Source organism: Atheta coriaria, unplaced genomic scaffold (genome assembly GCF_025399875.1).
Source record: "Atheta coriaria isolate IRGN ID8LTWV9N9 unplaced genomic scaffold, Caltech_Dcor_3.1 hic_scaffold_3_pilon, whole genome shotgun sequence".
NCBI lineage: Eukaryota > Metazoa > Arthropoda > Insecta > Coleoptera > Staphylinidae > Dalotia > Dalotia coriaria.
In genome coordinates this window covers 4,012,803-4,029,524 of record NW_027045445.1, presented here as the reverse complement: position 1 = coordinate 4,029,524, position 16,722 = coordinate 4,012,803, and the positions used below count along the sequence as shown (strand labels likewise).

The 16,722-nt window shown below is 40.9% G+C and overlaps 2 protein-coding genes and 1 long non-coding RNA gene across 9 annotated transcripts; all 3 read right to left on the bottom strand.

Annotated features, from left to right (window-relative positions):
* Positions 1 to 3,403: 3,403 nt before the first annotated feature.
* LOC135803954 (uncharacterized) lies at positions 3,404 to 5,335 on the bottom strand. 3 transcript variants are annotated; one of them, XR_010550927.1, is made up of 5 exons: positions 5,118 to 5,335; positions 4,949 to 5,004; positions 4,789 to 4,840; positions 4,487 to 4,676; positions 3,404 to 4,378 (listed from the first exon to the last, which is right to left on the bottom strand). It is a non-coding gene; the product is annotated as an uncharacterized lncRNA (long non-coding RNA). The 3 variants fall into 3 exon arrangements; XR_010550928.1 differs by having other exon boundaries at positions 4,491 to 4,676; XR_010550926.1 differs by having other exon boundaries at positions 3,404 to 4,676.
* A 115-nt stretch (positions 5,336 to 5,450) lies between these two features.
* Positions 5,451 to 8,536, bottom strand: LOC135789829 (7SK snRNA methylphosphate capping enzyme bin3-like). 3 transcript variants are annotated; one of them, XM_065299860.1, is made up of 6 exons: positions 8,371 to 8,536; positions 7,178 to 8,051; positions 6,733 to 7,115; positions 6,623 to 6,678; positions 6,332 to 6,550; positions 5,451 to 6,273 (listed from the first exon to the last, which is right to left on the bottom strand). In XM_065299860.1, exons 2-6 carry the CDS (start codon positions 8,023 to 8,025, stop codon positions 5,746 to 5,748), a joined length of 2,034 nt encoding a protein of 677 aa, XP_065155932.1. In that variant the 5' UTR covers positions 8,026 to 8,051; positions 8,371 to 8,536; the 3' UTR covers positions 5,451 to 5,745. The 3 variants fall into 3 exon arrangements, with proteins under 3 accessions (XP_065155932.1, XP_065155933.1, XP_065155931.1); XM_065299861.1 differs by having other exon boundaries at positions 6,736 to 7,115; XM_065299859.1 differs by having other exon boundaries at positions 6,623 to 7,115.
* A 614-nt stretch (positions 8,537 to 9,150) lies between these two features.
* Positions 9,151 to 16,164, bottom strand: LOC135789828 (uncharacterized). Of its 3 annotated transcripts, XM_065299856.1 has the most exons (6): positions 15,409 to 16,164; positions 15,111 to 15,226; positions 13,193 to 13,519; positions 12,676 to 13,123; positions 12,322 to 12,611; positions 9,151 to 12,264 (listed from the first exon to the last, which is right to left on the bottom strand). In XM_065299856.1, the coding sequence occupies exons 1-6, from the start codon at positions 15,485 to 15,487 to the stop codon at positions 10,198 to 10,200; spliced, it is 3,327 nt and encodes a 1,108-aa protein (XP_065155928.1). In that variant the 5' UTR covers positions 15,488 to 16,164; the 3' UTR covers positions 9,151 to 10,197. The 3 variants fall into 3 exon arrangements, with proteins under 3 accessions (XP_065155928.1, XP_065155930.1, XP_065155929.1); XM_065299858.1 differs by lacking the exon at positions 15,111 to 15,226 and having other exon boundaries at positions 15,409 to 16,159; XM_065299857.1 differs by lacking the exons at positions 15,111 to 15,226; positions 15,409 to 16,164 and adding an exon at positions 15,253 to 15,397.
* Positions 16,165 to 16,722: the final 558 nt, after the last annotated feature.

The following is a 16,722-nucleotide window of genomic DNA, read 5'->3' as shown; positions in this document are numbered from 1 at the left end:
CAGACGCTGCGATCAGATTCAATTTATCTCTTTTAGTTTACGAGATATTCGCGATTGAAAAAAATGGGCAAAAATTGATAAATGTCACTTTTTAGCACTTTTAGTCGCGTTTTTCGACCTTTTACTGTAGGAAATATAATTATTTTATATTTTTATCTGATAAAGAATTTTCCAATCTTTCATAATCAACAATTCGTTGGTAGCTATCGCTTTTAGTTTAAGAGATATTAATTTTTGAAAATCGTCGAAAAAAAGTATCAAGCACCCCCCCTTGGCAATTTTTTCTTAAGAATTAAAATTTCATCTCTCAGATATCCGTTTTAACTATCTTATCTGATAGAGATTAGTCCGTAGATTCAGACGCTGCGATCAGATCCAATTTATCTCTTTTAGTTTACGAGATATTCGCGATTGAATAAAATGGGCAAAAATTGATAAATGTCACTTTTTAGCACTTTTAGTCGCGTTTTTCGACCTTTTACTGTAGGAAATATAATTATTTTATATTTTTATCTGATAAAGAATTTTCCAATCTTTCATAATCAACATTTCGTTGGTAGCTATCGCTTTTAGTTTAAGAGATATTAATTTTTGAAAATCGTCGAAAAAAAGTATCAAGCACCCCCCCTTGGCAATTTTTTCTTAAGAATTAAAATTTCATCTCTCAGATTTCCGTTTTAACCATCTTATCTGATAGAGATTAGTCCGTAGATTCAGACGCTGCGATCAGATTCAATTTATCTCTTTTAGTTTACGAGATATTCGCGATTGAATAAAATGGGCAAAAATTGATAAATGTCACTTTTTAGCACTTTTAGTCGCGTTTTTCGACCTTTTACTGTAGGAAATATAATTATTTTATATTTTTATCTGATAAAGAATTTTCCAATCTTTCATAATCAGCAATTCGTTGGTAGCTATCGCTTTTAGTTTAAGAGATATTAATTTTTGAAAATCGTCGAAAAAAAGTATCGGGGTGCTTGATACGAGATATTCGCGATTGAATAAAATGCGAATGATTAAAAAAAATTCTTTATAGAACAGGATAATGAAATATATTAATTACGTGAAGTAAAAGTTCAAGAATAGTTGCTAAAGGAGCTAAGATAAGAGATTTGCCTTGTTGTTCCCAGATTTTTAAATTGCAATTATCTCCTAAACTGCCTTTTCAATTAGACTGCATTCAATTCCGGTAGGATACATTGTTTATGTGAATAAGAGGGTACGTTCAGAATATAAAATCTTTCCATTGTATTGAACTGTACCCACAACATTAATAGTTTATACTCGTAGTTTGCACTCTTGGCTCTTATCGGTGTTAGTGCACAAACAACTTGTTTTTATTGCGTTGCAGCGCATCCGATGCGCTCAGCAGTGTTTGTTCCATTTCTTACTTAGTCGATCGTGCGCTGCGGCGTTGTGTGCACGCGTTTACTTGCGCGGCGGTCTTCATGGCGACTTATCGCGTTTCTTGTGATTTTAAGCCGGTAGTTGAATAATCAGTCACCAAAGATAAGATTTAGAATTAACAGACAAGTGCGACCTATAGTTAATGAGTTATCGCACGTGGAACCAAGAATTTCCTGGTTTTACAACGTACGCACCACGTGTTTTCCGTCGGCTAAGAAATACTCAGGTTTGTTTCGTGTATTTATTTAATTATTAATTTGAATAAACATCATTTGTGCATCGTATGGAATATTTCATCTGCAAAAACGTAAAAAAGTATGTAACATAAAAACTATATTCTATTACAATTACCAACCTTATAAGGAAAAACGATCCGAAAAATTAGTTAACACTTTAATACATTGCATAGTCGTCACATGGTTGCATATATTAACCTTTGGAATACAAGTATTGGAATATTGTCGCGTTCCGTCGGCTGCCCATTCACTCTCATTCGGGACTTTTTCGTGCCTTCTTTTTGCTTTTGTATTCATAATTCTGTCTGTACTAATTTGTGTGTTTAAGAGATCTGAATTTTATATTTCTTTAAAATGTGTTTAATACATTTATAATTATTAGCAATTGTATTATTTATTATGTTTTTATTCACGTACTTATCACTTTCCCTAGGTAAACAGCAGAAAACAGGTAATAAAACATTCAATTTTGATTTTGTATCACCCTGTATATAAATTTTTCTTAATGCTCTGCGAAAAATGAGCATAATTATATTGTTTTGGGGCCATTTTCTTTTTCAAGTGAAGATTTTCTTTTGGTAACACCCTGTATATAATTTGCCACTGATGTCATGTGACAACAGGGCGCAGTTTGCTATTTTCTAGTGTTATATTTTGTAATTTGATAGCCATGCATATGGCCGCTACGCAGATGATAAACATGTTTTAAAATGACGTCACGTGTTTTGTAGGTATTGAAATTGCAAATTCTGAAGTTATATGGTATTTAGTTTGTTAATAAAGAAATGTTAAAGGCAATGGCTGTGTCTTATGACTTGTGCACCCCTTCCTTCCATCATTTCAGGTACAGGTTACAACTTGTAAAGTATTTCTTAGTGTTGTGGTCGGTCCTGAGAGCGTCGACACTTAGAAATATCTCTACAAATTCTTATAAGGAGTTCTCCTACTCGGGGGATGATCCCCACTATAAAAATTGTTAAGGTATCCTGTGTGATTTGTGTGCTCCTTCTTTCATTTCAGCTACAGGTCAGAACTTGCAAGAATATTTTTAAGTGTCACCTCTCTTGAGGCGACTTAAAACTTAGAAATATTTTTACAAAACCTTATAAGGATTGTCCTTATAAGGAGTTCCCTCTCTCTGGGGGTGATCCCCCACCATAAAAATTGTTGATATGCCTGATAATTTCGGGGATGAAGCGCAGAGACATCGTAGCTGTAGGTTGGGCCGGGAGCAATTGATGCATCGAAGCAGTCGACCTGTGACTGTCTTATAACGACACGTGCCAAAAAATTTAAAAATCTCATCCACTCCTGTTCTCTTTCTTCTATCTTCTCCTCTTCTCTACTCTTCCTTCTACCTTCTCTTCTCTACTCTCCGTCTTCTATTTCTATTTCTCTACTTACTTTCTTACTTTTCTCTTATTGCCTTCACTTGTATTTCAATTTCTCTTATATTTCGTTGCAATTCATATATGCAACCCAAATTACACCTGATATTTTTATATTTGAGAAAAATGCCTTCTATACCTGAGATTCGATCCGTGTCTGCCAGCATGCCAGCAGGTGCACGTCTCCACTCGACCACCGAGTGTTTTTATCATTAATATTTGATTCTTCTATTTATGTTTTTATGTTATTTGACTTTTTAAAAACAACAACACAGTTCAACTATGTTGCACTCGCTCCACGCGCAATATGACTTAAGACGTCAATACTGAAAACGACAAAGAGGATACCACAAAGAAATATGCATGAGATTATAATTTCACATTATGTTTTATTGACAACAATAATAATAGATACATTTTTTTAAATAAAAAAAAATATCGACAGCTAGTAAACTCGGAAGTAGAAAAACTTGCCTTAAAATACTCGCATCTCCAACACTTCAGCTATAGATATTGCAAACTCCATGCGTGCACTCACAAAATTTTTGTCTGGGCATCAAAGTTATTCTTATGCGCGAAACGATAACTGATTGCCAACGGACACGCGCGCACAGGTGAAACAAAACTGAATCCACGATTGATAAATACAGCAGCGAGAAATCAAATAAATTTAATACTTGAACAATAAATATTCTTAGCCACGCGAACATACCTATCCGACGGCCACCACGCACGTCCTACAAACAACCACCCTACTGGTCTATTATTACTAAATGTCGTTCTATTCTAGTTCAATTACAGAATTAAAATCTTTAGTAACGCAAACAATTGTCAAGAATTTTGATGAACAAAACACGTGTACATCACACTACGGCGCACGAACGACTAGGCCAGACTAAACAAGAACGACAATTGATAACCGACCCACAGTTAGAGAGGCGACAATCTATGTTCGTAAGTTGAAAACAGCAACGCAATAACAGAAAGTATGTGATTTGAAGCAATCAAACTACCGTACTTTTATTTTAATTTTGTAGGTTTCCCGAAGGTTAAACCCATAAATAATATACGAAAATGATCGACACGATATGATACCTACAATGATGAAAATGAAAATGATACCTACAATTTGGTGAAAAAAACGTTGTCCTACGATATCAGGTTCGGCCGCTAGACACCTAAAACTGCAAAAATTAGACAACAAAAAACACAAAAAAAATTATTTTCGTAGGTTTCCCAAGAGACAAACCCACAAGTTATATACGAAGATGATAGAGAATATTAGTACCAACAATTTGGTGAAAGAAACGTTGTCCTACGACATCAGGTTCGGCCGCTAGACCCCTAAAACAGCAAAAATTAGACAACGAAGAACACAAAAAGGGCATTTTCGTAGGTTTCCCAAGAGATAAACCCATAAGTTATATACAAAAATGATAAAAATGTTAGTACCTACAATTTGGTGAAAAAACACGTGGTCCTACGACATCACGTTCGCCCGCTAGACACCTAAAACACAAAAATTAGAGGATTGACAAACACAAAAAGGGCATTTTCGTAGGCTTCCCAAGAGGTAACCCACAAATTATAATCAAAAATGATGAATGGTCCTTCTAGGATGTCAGACTCCGGTGCAAAATCTCTAAAACAATCAAAAAATAGTCCTTCGAACATAAAAATGCAATTTTGGGGGTCAATTTGTGAGATAATCACAAAAGTTATTAAAGAAAATGATAAAGAAATTAAATACTTACAATCTGATGCAAAAATGGTCCTTCTACGATGTCAGACTCAGGTGCAAAATCTCTAAAACAAGCAAAAATTTGTCCTTCGAACATAAAAATGCAATTTTGGGGGTCACTTTGTGAGATAATCACAAAAGTTATTTAGGAAAATGATAAAGAAATTAAGTACTTAGAATCTGATGCAAGAATGGTCCTTCTACGATGTCAGACTCAGATGCAAAATTCCTAAAACAGGCACAAAATTAGTCCTGAGAATTTAAAAATGCAATTTTGGAGATCAATTTGTGAGAAAATCACAAAAGTTATTAATGAAGATGATAAAGAAATTCAATACTTACAATCTGATGCAAGAATGGTCCTTCCACGGTGTCAGACTCAGGTGCAAAATTCTTAAAACAAGCAAAAATTAGTCAAGAGATTGCCACCAGCGCTTACCGACGATAACAGCAGCACAACCGCAACAGAACTGAACCACTGAGCATCGCATACTGACTGACAATCCCACTGACTGCCACTGACCACGCAGCTAATCAGATGACGCGCATGCGTTGTAATCTAAAACACGCTACAATATTGTACAATGCAATTTAAAACGTTGCTTGCACACAACACAACGTCGTACCGAAAATATTTCTAATGCTTATTAAACAAAAATGTCGGAAGAAAAGAAATTATCAGTAATAATGACTTTATTGAGTTTCGAAAATCTCTGCACTTCTAACTATGTATAGTATTTATTTAGTAATAGTTTTAAATTTAATATCTTTTCATCAATTATTTACAAAAAGAAAGTCTTCATTGGTGGAACAAACACTACTTCAAAGATATTTACAAATCAAAAAAATCAAAAATTAAATACAAAAAAGGTATATCAAAAAGCGAAAAAAATCAGTACAGTTACTTAAACGAACAACAAAATGATCTGAACAATATTTATTTAACAAGGTTCAATAGCAAAGAGCAGTTTTAAGTTTTATCCGAACTTAAGTCAGGACTAATCAACGCAATGTCGTCCCTGCTTGCTTCATCGGCAATACCATTCGTAGCACTGGACGGGGTTGTCGTTTGCATATTGTCTGCACATCCATCACATGACACATTCTCCTGCTCCTGAACCGACACAGGACGATGGTCCTGCTCGCCAGCGCTACTAGACATATTACTGTCCGTGTTATTCCGCAACGGCGACCGTGATTCATTATTACATGTATATTCGGGCTCATTATCCTCCGGGGTAGGTAAAGGCGCGTAAACGCGGCGTGTGCTCGTTTCCGGTCGTTCCACATCTCGTGTGCTCGGCGTGCATTCAACGCGCTCGCTTGGAAACATCGTACTTTTGGTATAAACTTGCACCGGCCTTTGAAATCCTTTCGAGTGGTGTTGTGGGAAAGCAAGAATTTCGCTCTTTGCAAATCCCACTTCCGGGGAAAGCAAATATTGCGTGAAATTTTCCGGGAAAAACTGTATCGTGTTGTAATTTTTATATATTGTTTCCTACAAATGAAAAACAAGTTGAGTAAGTGAATTGAAAATAAAATAAATGTTCACTTACAGTCAATTTCTTTTTGGTTTTATAACTAGTCCAACTTTGGGGTTCAAGAACGAGTTTTCCGCCAGGCCGTAGCTGCGCATACATTCGCCTAAAAGCCTGCTTAATCCCTTTGTCACCCCAGTTCAAATGTATCCACTTCGTGATGCTCAAACATAAAATTACGTCAAATTGCGGCTGTTCAGTGTTGATTAACGCGTCGTCCTCCAGTACATAGTTACCCTATTGTTAAAAAAACACATAAATATTAATAAACTCTGCAACTATTCCAATATTTCTGGCGTTGTTTCGTACCTGTACAAAAGTAACATTATGCGGAAACCCTTTGCCCTTCCTCTTGTCACTGAAGCCTGGAATATCAATAGGCCCATATAATATAGGCATAGATATGGGGAAAAACTCACTACTTTTTTGCTTGAGCTCACGCACCGCCCTCGAATTGCACGAGGCCACCACTTTCGATCGGGGGCACGAATTGCTGGGATCCGTGGACGTCGCACCCTCGTCGTGCCCATAGTCGACGTATAGGGGCGACGTCGCATCCCCGCCGATATTCGCGCTGCTCACGTAGTGCTTAATGTTTTTCCGCGCGATGCCGATTAGATTTTTGTCGATGTCAATTCCAACGACGCTGCGGGCCCCAAAATCGCGCGCCACCGTCAGCGTTATGTGACCGATATTACAGCCTATATCTAGAATATCTTTCCTCTCAAAGAGGTCACGATTCGAGACAAAACACTTCAAACGCGCATCGACATCATGCTGCGCGTTTCGATATCCATAATATCTGAAACAATACAAATGTTCGAATTTAAAATCAAGAAGTTAAGAATTTCAAATCATATTTACCTATTATAATTGCCATATTGATACTGTTTATCTTTTTCTTTAAACTTTGGCATGACTAGTACAGCACCTTTGTTCTGATTTCGATGTTTATGCTGCCATTGATTCCTATTGGTATTCCTCTTCAACCATGCACCCGGCTGTGGGACCACCGGACTGACAATTTTATCCATCGCATACTTTAATTTCTTAACATTATCTTTGTGATCTTCGCTTTTCCGTTTCGGCTTGTCCTTCTTGGGGGAAATGGTAAAATCTAATTGTAAATCCCTTCCCTCTTTATTGGTGCTGGTAGATTCTTTAACAACTGTCGCGCTGCATGTTGCTTCCGGTACTTTTGCAGAATCTTTACTAGCTTCGGGAGTTTGCGCTTCGCTCACGTTCATATCACTGTCGGAATACAACGTGCCGGATGTAGTACGCCGCTTCCGTGCTTTTTTCTTCCGTCCTTTCTTGATCGGTGAGCATAATTGTTGTTCGTACTCGGCGTCGTCAGCGCAATCGATCAAATTTAAAGGATCATTAATATTTGGAGGTATTATTACTTCCACTTGGCCTCTACGTCGAGGCGGGGTTGGAATTGGCGAAGATTTTGGGGTGACTGCGTTCATCGCGCGGTTTATCTCTTCATCTTGAAGGCTGTTCAAATTAAGCGGGTCGTTTATGTTGCCTCCCAGTAGAAATTTACTTGGTAGTACAGATTTGAACGTTTTAATTTTCCCCAATCCCCCGCCGGTAAAACTTTTCGATCTTTTACGACTCTTTACAAATTTCTTCTGCCCATTAGAGATAAAGTTGGGACCTCTTTTATGGGACTTGTGTGGTTTAATAGATTCGGTTAATGTTGACATTGTTTAAAACTTCGGTTTAACACATTCTAAAAACATTTAAAACATTTTAAAACTAAATTTTTGTTTAAAATATAACATCAAATAAAATATTATTGTCGCATTTATGTTTTTAATAATTTAACACACAATAAAATTTATTGAAGTGTCACCGGAGAAATAAATTCGAAATAAATTAGTAATGAAAAACCGCATTGTTTAGCAGATGGGATTGGTTGAAGTGTGCGGTCACGCATGCGCCCATCCCGCATGTGCCAAACGCAAGCAGAACGAAATGGATGAATTCGTTTACTATGACTTTATCGTCGAATTTCTATTAATTGATGGGATAAATCCTAATTTACTTACCGGTTTCAGAATCTGCGTTTAAATGTGGTTCCAATGGTGCGCCTTCCGGATCGCCTATCCTTTAGAAACCGCACTAAAATCGGGAAAATCTGTCGACGACTGCTCCGTTTCGTGTCACACCAACGACTGTAAATCGTTGCCTTGGCCAAACGACCGCCATTTTTACTATGCTGCTATGTTGCCGTTTTCTTCACAACACCTTTGTGTGATTGCAAGCATGCGCAGTGAAAGAATATTGATGCTCATAAACTAATTTTAGATAATTAAATGTTAAAGCAAACAAAACAAAGTTATACGCTTCGTAACCGATTAATTTTATGAAAGGGGTGTGTGTATGATATGCAGGAAATCAATGAATTATAAAGCAGTAACTTTTCAAACACATTCGGCGGCAACAACGGACAACGTTGATAAACGCACTTGAAATTGCTTGAAACGACCGCACGCGAAAGTTAATAGCGTTAATAGCATCTTGATCTAAGCGAACTAAAAACGGGTTACAGTTGCACGTATCAAGCGAACTGCAAAGGAACTTATTTCTTTTGCCCAGTTGTCGTGCAAACTTTTTCCAACGTACTAATTACGCACAAACTTAGTAATTTATGGGTATGCTGGGTGTAATCGAGCAAGTAAAGTTCGTGCGAAACAAAAAAGGATCAGGTGCCCGATTAAATTAATCACAATGAAGTATAATTATTCAAATCTACTTTGCTACGTTTGCAGCTTAATTTGTTTCGTCAATATTCAGCTTTTTCCTTGTTGAATACAACGCAAAAGAAGTAATAGAAAACACTTTAATTTATTTAAATAAACAATGCTGTTTGAATAATATAGAAAATTATGCATGTATTCTTATTATCGATTACTTTCATGAACTGATGAACATAAGAAATGTGAGAAACGTGAAAAAATGGTAGGAAAATGTAATGAGCATGTTCAACAGCTGAATGATTTCAAATTGGTTGAACTATGTAAATAATAAATAATCGATTAATACATTAATACTCAGTGGTGCACAATTCCGCGATTTCTTCATAATTGTTGATTATTTTGCTTGAATTTGTAATCCATCTCTCTTTTGTTTCCAGTTGCCATGCTTTTTTGATAAATTAATATCATGGCCATACAATGCCGAAATTTCACTGTTACTTCAAAAGAAAAACAAAGTTATACCATTTAACACATCAACGTTTACAATGCAATGTAAATTCGAGTTCAACAATTGCCAATAGATCTTCATTTGGTAAAGAAAAAGAAAAACAAGGAGTGATTTGACATTACAAAAAGGAAAACAAAGACTATTTAACTATAATACAAAGAATGAATGATAAGTTTCGCAGTGACAAAAGTAAACGAGAACATAAAATTATCTTTCCGATTGTAATCGTTCTTATTTATATTATATTTAAAAAATCAGTCGTAAAGTGGGAAAATCCCTAGGATTTTACACAACCATGCACCATTCGACAGCGCAATACTGTCGAGAGGACAAGTTGTGCTTCAATTGTACTCTTTGCAACGGGATTTCCTTGTTATACTTTTTGGCAAAATTCAACTAACAAACGAGCTGAACGAATGTTATAATTAAATTAATAAATATTTAAGAAAAATGGGGGGCAAAATGTACCAATTGCTCATCTTTTGTTTATACACCTATCTTCGCTGCGGTCGTGAGCTTCAACTCGCTTTTGCACTTTTGCGCGGTTAAAATAAAGTTAGAATAAGACAAAATATATCGATATACAGTTCTCTCTGTGTTTTGAGTTCAATGTTCACTTTTGTTTATATATTACTTTTGTTACTTGCTAGCACAAGCGCTACTAGTTCTCATCTCTCCCGATACCAACGACCACGCGGCTTGCGCAGCACTCGCGGCGATTTTGGCGATGCTGGCATACGACGTGCACGTTTCGCACCTTTGTTATGCGCGCGTGGCGGCGACGAACTGCTCCGAAGTCGCCGTTTGCCGTCCTTTGTTTCGACAGTTGCGTCCTCCGCCATCGGCTCCTTGTTCGCGTCGTTGGTAATTTTCGCTGAAAGTACCTTCTCAGCATTCTCCCACTTATCGAGATCCACGCTGCTTACACCACTCATGTCCATCTCCAACTGATCAACCCTGTCATTCGCACCATCACTAATTGAATTACTATTTACACTCACATTCACGCACACCGTCAAGTCATTACAGTCATTATCCTGGCTCGAAACGTCGGCCGAGCCTTCGTCCCGCTCCAAATCTAATGTTTTATTGATAACCGTATTTAAATTTGTTTTGCGGATGTTGTTTTTCGGCCACCCCGTGCGATTCTTTTTCTTTTTTCGCCCCGGTTTCTTACCTGGCGAGTAACTGCGACGAACCTGTCCAATAAGCCCCGTTTTCCTCTCCACATGTTTATAATTCTCGTAATCTTCCAAGATTTCGATGGCATCCGATTTACAACTGAAGTCGAGCATGTCCATATCTTCCCGAAATGACATCTCAACTTGTTCCATCTCTCCGAATGCATTCGTCAACATATCATCTATGGATTCGACGACTTTGTTGATTTCATCTTCAGGTTTTTCTTCTTTTGTGCTCTCGTCCTGGGACTCTGATGCCTCCGGAATAGAATCCAGCGTGTTATTGGGACTCTCGCTTTTCCGTTTTTTACGATGCTGAATTAAACTACTGAGAATTGCAAGCGTAGACGCATGTTGACGAGGAGATTTTCGAGGATTTTTCGACGGCAGTAAAATTCCCTTCTTTCGCCTTCGCCGACCCTGCAACAATTGCTTCGGCTGATCCGACTTATGACTAAGCGCTGAATCCTCACTCGCCTTGGAATTTTCATCGATATCCGGCGCTGGTGATCCCTGCGCTGAACAATCAGGTGTGCAAGACTGAGTGGAATTGGTACCAGACGATCCTTCAGTCTGCAGCAATTTTTTGATTTGCGAATACGTCTGGATACACACTTTTGGATCCAGAGGTTGAATGCGATCCATTTGGTAGGGCAATAAGAAAGGTTTCCAATAGCCCGAATCGCTAAAACACGTGTAGAATTCACCCCCTTGATCTTGGCGGGAAAATGTCTCGTACCACGGTTCGCTTTTAGGTATCGTCTCGAAAGAAAACTTGAGCTCATCCAATGTGAACTTCAAGTCGTTCTTCTTGCTCACTTCATTATCACAATCAAATTTGTCAGGTTTATCAGTGGTTAATTCAATCTCATTGTTGGCTGCGTTACACAAATCACCATTGAGTCGATTTTTCTTGGGCGACGTCACTGTTCCGCTAGTCAACGTCGTCCCGTGATATCGTAACCTACTACCTGGGGTTTCAAACTTGTAATACTTTTTGTTGTCTTCGATAAACGCCTCGGCTTGCGACCGTTTTTTCCTTCGACACTCGGTAACTCCAGCTTTATCACAACATTCCTCATCGTGAGAGTCGTTGTGAAGACTGTCTTCATTTTTTACCTCAGTGTCCGTCTCACTCGATATCACAATACTATCGCCTGGAGCAGTTTCGACAGTCGTGTCACGACCATCGGCATCAATATCCTCCTCGCTGCTAGTTTCATCTTTTCTTGGAAATAGGAAGTTCTCGGCTTCGTTGTTCAGTCGTTGTAGTTCCGACGTCCGCAACCGTCGAAACTTTACCAGGAGTGATTTGTCGTCCATAAACTGCTCCGATTCGATTTCTTCGGTTATTGGAGACTCCTTAATGTCGACCTCCTTGTAGTCTTTGAACGTTGCGCCCACTGCGCTGCTTCGAAGTTTGGGCGTCATTTCAACCCTGTAGTAGCCACGATTTTCCACCTGCAAACCGGTCTCGTCCAGAAACGAATTACGTTTCTGTCGCAGACAATTGCGTTTAGGTCGTCCGGAGCCCCAGGTATCAGATTCAATTTTCTGAAATATGAAAATATTTAAATCAAGATAGAAAAAAAGTTAAGTTATTTAATTTACCACTGGTGAAACTTTATTAGCCGATCTTAATTCGCGAGTCTCTCGAACTTCGCGGGCGCCTTCCGGCTTAACTTGCTCTTCTTGTTCCTGAGCGGTCAGTCCAATATATGTCATGTTCGATTTTCGCGTGCGTAGTCTATGGCCAGACTCACTGCCTGTGGGCGACACTGGTGCGTTCTTCACTTTATTCACAATGCAATCAGTAATTGACGAGGTTCTTGTCCTGGGCATCTTGTGCGATAAACGATTGCAATTACTCGGACTGTCTACGGTTCCATCACACTTTGTAGCTGCGACAAATAAACATTGCATTTTCATCAAAATCACCATTGCAATTAGCGATTTTGCACGTACCAGCAGTAATCTTAAGGAATGAATTCAAATCAGTGCCATTCTGAATAAGCGAATCAAGCTCTAAGAAATTGTCGTTATCCTTGATGAACGCCAAGTGCTTCTTGGACTCGAGATGCTCGACGAGATTCGAATATTCCTCGCGGCAGAGCTCGCAATAGCCGGATTGGACGGGTGCGCTCCTCACTTTGTTACGTTGCGGGGGAGCGCGCGACTTTGTCATTATCCGCTGCTCACCGGCCGGCTTGTGCGAAACGGCGGCGCTGCCAGCCGATGCCGTCAAGTCAAAGCTAGGCCAATTGCGAATTTCCTTAAACACGGGCCGATGGCGGCGATCGAACGCTTCAAACTTAACGTACGGCGCTTTCAGCTCAATAAGCTTACACTTGCGACGCGGCTTTTGCTTTTCAGCAGTTACACCGCTCGCAACCTTCTCCAACCAAACTAACGCCTACAAAAACAAGAATTGTTAATTATACCCCGCATGTCAACGGACATTATTGTCGGAATTAACACATACTCTATCTATTGACCAAACAGGGATGCCCCAAGCTTTTGCCTGTTTAAACGTGTCCCTGAGTTGAGCTGCGTATGGCTGCGTGGGCGTATTGCTGCGGGCACGCTCCAGCATCGCATCGGCGCGCGTCTTCGGGCGCCCTCGCGCCGGTGTGCTGCTACTGCTGCTGCCGTGTTGTTGCTGGTGGCAGTCGCCCAGCGACGCATCCTGCGGCTTCTGCGGAGTGCGGGGGGTCCTTGGGTTCGACCCAACCCCCCTAGCGCCGCTCAAACATTCCTCCCTGTCAGTGACCACGTGTGTGACTTCTTTCACCAGAAATAATTCCAAAACCTACAAACATTTGCCATATAAATAAAGATGCAATCAAAAAAACACCAACAATGCAATGTTTTTAAATCGATGTTGTGAATAAAAACTACGTACAGCGCAAAATTTTAATTAAAAATTACAAAACCGGGCAAGCGTTGCCATGGTAACAAACTGATCGTGAGTGGTCGGTCGCGTAGCAGCGGACAAATATAGTCAAAACATATCGTATTTGTACGAAGCGTAGAACCACACCGAACGTTTTTCTTTGTGTTTCTACGGTAACCGTTTAGGCCGTGCAAACGTGCCCTTGGCATCTTGGGATTGATGTGCTCCGAACGAAACTTCATGGGCAGTGGGTAAGAAATAACTTCAGCAAGTTTACAAAACAAACTAAAGGCATAAAATCTAAATATTCACCATTCAAATTACTCTAGCATCGTAGAATAACATCCCAAGATCCCGCATGTAATGTGACACAGAACTTTGTCCAAGAAATTATTGAAATTTATGATATTTGCGTAATAAACCTTTAGTGCACCACTCAGTGTTTGAATGGTTTGGCAACTCTGTGAGAAACGCGGCGGCAACATTGCACGGGACTCACGTGTACCGAGTGTAATACCGAAAACAAATAAACATTTATTGATTTTCAACCAAATTCAGTAAATAAAATTGAATTTAAAAACATCCATACACTACTTGTCACATACAGAATAACGATATGGAGCATTTTGAACATTCGGATGGCGTTGCGCATGTATTTTGTTGCTTTGATACATTCGGTATTTACGCGAACGCGACGATACCGTTTCAGAGGGGGAGGTGTGCTGTGCAGCTCGCGCGAGTATAACACGACTCGCCGGCACTCAGCCGCTGCGTGTGTGCGGCAGCGTTAGCTGTTCGCACAGGTCGGGCATTTACCTACACGCTCACGATCGAATTGCCCAAAGCGGCCTGCCACATGTATGCAACAGAGAAACGAAGCCGTGGCAGCTGGTCCGCGCCGCACACACACCGTACCCGTCGACACGCGTACATATTCCCTGTCGACGAACGAGCGTCGGACTACGGCTCCTAACAGAAACCATCAACTTGCAGGACGGATTTAACTAGCAGCAAGCAACGTTCGTTCGTGCGGTGCGGCAAAAACGCGGACACGTTCGAACGCCGTCGCACACCGACACCGACGTAAACAAAGAAATCACCCGCAGGGGCAAAAAAAAATGTTTTCGTAACCGCGCGCGCTTATCGGTGTCGCTATGGTCGACGGTTTGCTGATATTGCAATCGGGCGTGCAGAGACGTACTCGTAAACTACGTAGAAAGTTGATAATTGGGTCAATAATGACTCTTGCATTGGCGGCGAAATTTTCTTTCGATTATGTAAGCATAGCGGGCGCACGCCGCCGAGCAACATAAACAAAGTTTGTTATTAGCGCGGCGCTGCATGTGTGTGCCCAACATTCCGATTAGAATAGGACGGCGTTATACGTTCGCCTTGAGCGCGAACGGTGTCACGTAGAGGTTAGCACTTTGTCCGCTCAATAGCGCTCTCGCTTGAATTTAAACAAAAACACAACTGATTCAAAGAGATTATCACAACACACACTCACCCCTCCCAGGTCCTTGATTTTCGTCTCTAATTTGCCAGAGGTGATGTGATTTTTCACGTCCAAATAGAATCGGTATTTTGTTAGGGGTTTAGGGCCCGGCACAAGGGAAACGGCGCCTATAAATAAATACAGAAATGCTTACTTTATGATGCTTCGCCAATCGAGCCGAGCGGCGGAATTTCACAGCGACAACGAACCGCCAGTCATGTGTTCGCATATACATGGGCACACAAATATCGTCGACTCGATCTGAGCGAGCGTAAATGTACAGTCGACTGCTAAATGTTTGAATAGTTACTTGTTCTCAGGCGGCGTGGTGCGTCGGCTGCAGCATCTCGAATCTTGTCGTGGCGCTGCGCGGTTGAACTCGATAGCATAACTCCACTCCGAAGCCGACGAGGTGAAGACGGCGAGCGGCCTCAGCGTCCGGGTAGAACACCGCACGCCTAGCAAACCTGACACGTCAATATATCGCCGAGCGGCTCGCCTTTTTCACGCACAAACGGGAACACCCGCGGCCCGCACCGTGTTTAGTTATCGAGCTGCATTCGGTGCCGTCGCGATGGCCGACCGTTGCTGAAGACTCACGAACGCACTGCACACTCACTGGCGATGGCGTCGCCGCGCCCGACGCATTTGGAAACAAACGGTGGGTTGCTGTGGCAGCGTTTGCCTTTCTCAAACGGCCATTGCGAGCAGCAGCCGACCAGTTCGTTTGCTTTCCGAGCACACACTCTCTCTCCCGCCGTGTGTTGTGACCGTCCGTGCGCCTCGCTCTGTGTGCGGTGGCCGCGAGCGCGTCTCGCCAACTTATGCGCTGCTCACACGCCCAGCACGTTCATGGCAACCGTTGCGCTGCATCACATTGTTCGCACGGCATGCGCGCAGCCCGTTAGCATGAAGAAATCACTGGCGGTGCACGGTTTATTTAATGAAATTCGCAAACACTGCGTGCAATTTATTATCGCGCTTTTCAAAACGGCTGCTTATCCGCCACACAACGTTTAATGCGCCGTCAACCAATCGGTGTGCACGCTACGCCGAGTATGCGCATTACACTGCTCACAGCGCACTCTAGCGCATCGTTTCCTCACGTACTATTTCGAAATAATGCACTTGTTTGCTGTTTATTTCATTAATATTTGCTCAGCATTTTTGAATCATCAGAAACAAACAGCACGACCATTCTTATTTTTAGCACACACTTGAAGGAAGTTAAACAACTTGTCCTGCAACTTGGCATCCGTAATGAAATTGTCGTTAAACTTTGATCCCGCGCAAACAATCACGAATGCAAAACTTTTCAAACATATTTGAACGTATTTTTTTCCTGGGCACTCGTCCATGCCCAATGAATGCTAATACTCGTACCGATATGGCAATCGGAGTTTTTAATCGATAACGACGGAAACGGCCGGGGCACCGGGGTTTGTCGAGTATTATGGATTCGTTTTGGGCCGCGGTGCTGTGCCGGAGCCCGTTTGTATGGATTTGTACATGCGGCCGCGCAACACATCCATCCATCTCCGCGCTCGCCGCTTCCCAACCGGGCACTCTGGCAGCCGCCGCCACATATTTATGACGACGTCACAGTGTGCCACTGTCCTGTGTA

Coding starts and splice junctions, on each gene's coding strand:
- LOC135789829 (XM_065299859.1), bottom strand. CDS start 8,025: ATGTCAACATTAACCGAATCTATTAAACCACACAAGTCCCATAAAAGA. Junction 6,551..6,622: donor ATAATGTTACTTTTGTACAG/GTACGAAACAAC, acceptor TTTTAACAATAG/GGTAACTATGTACTGGAGGA. Junction 6,274..6,331: donor AAACCAAAAAGAAATTGACT/GTAAGTGAACAT, acceptor TTTCATTTGTAG/GAAACAATATATAAAAATTA.
- LOC135789828 (XM_065299856.1), bottom strand. CDS start 15,487: ATGCTATCGAGTTCAACCGCGCAGCGCCACGACAAGATTCGAGATGCT. Junction 15,227..15,408: donor ACCACGCCGCCTGAGAACAA/GTAACTATTCAA, acceptor ATTTATTTATAG/GCGCCGTTTCCCTTGTGCCG. Junction 13,520..15,110: donor AAATCAAGGACCTGGGAGGG/GTGAGTGTGTGT, acceptor AAATGTTTGTAG/GTTTTGGAATTATTTCTGGT.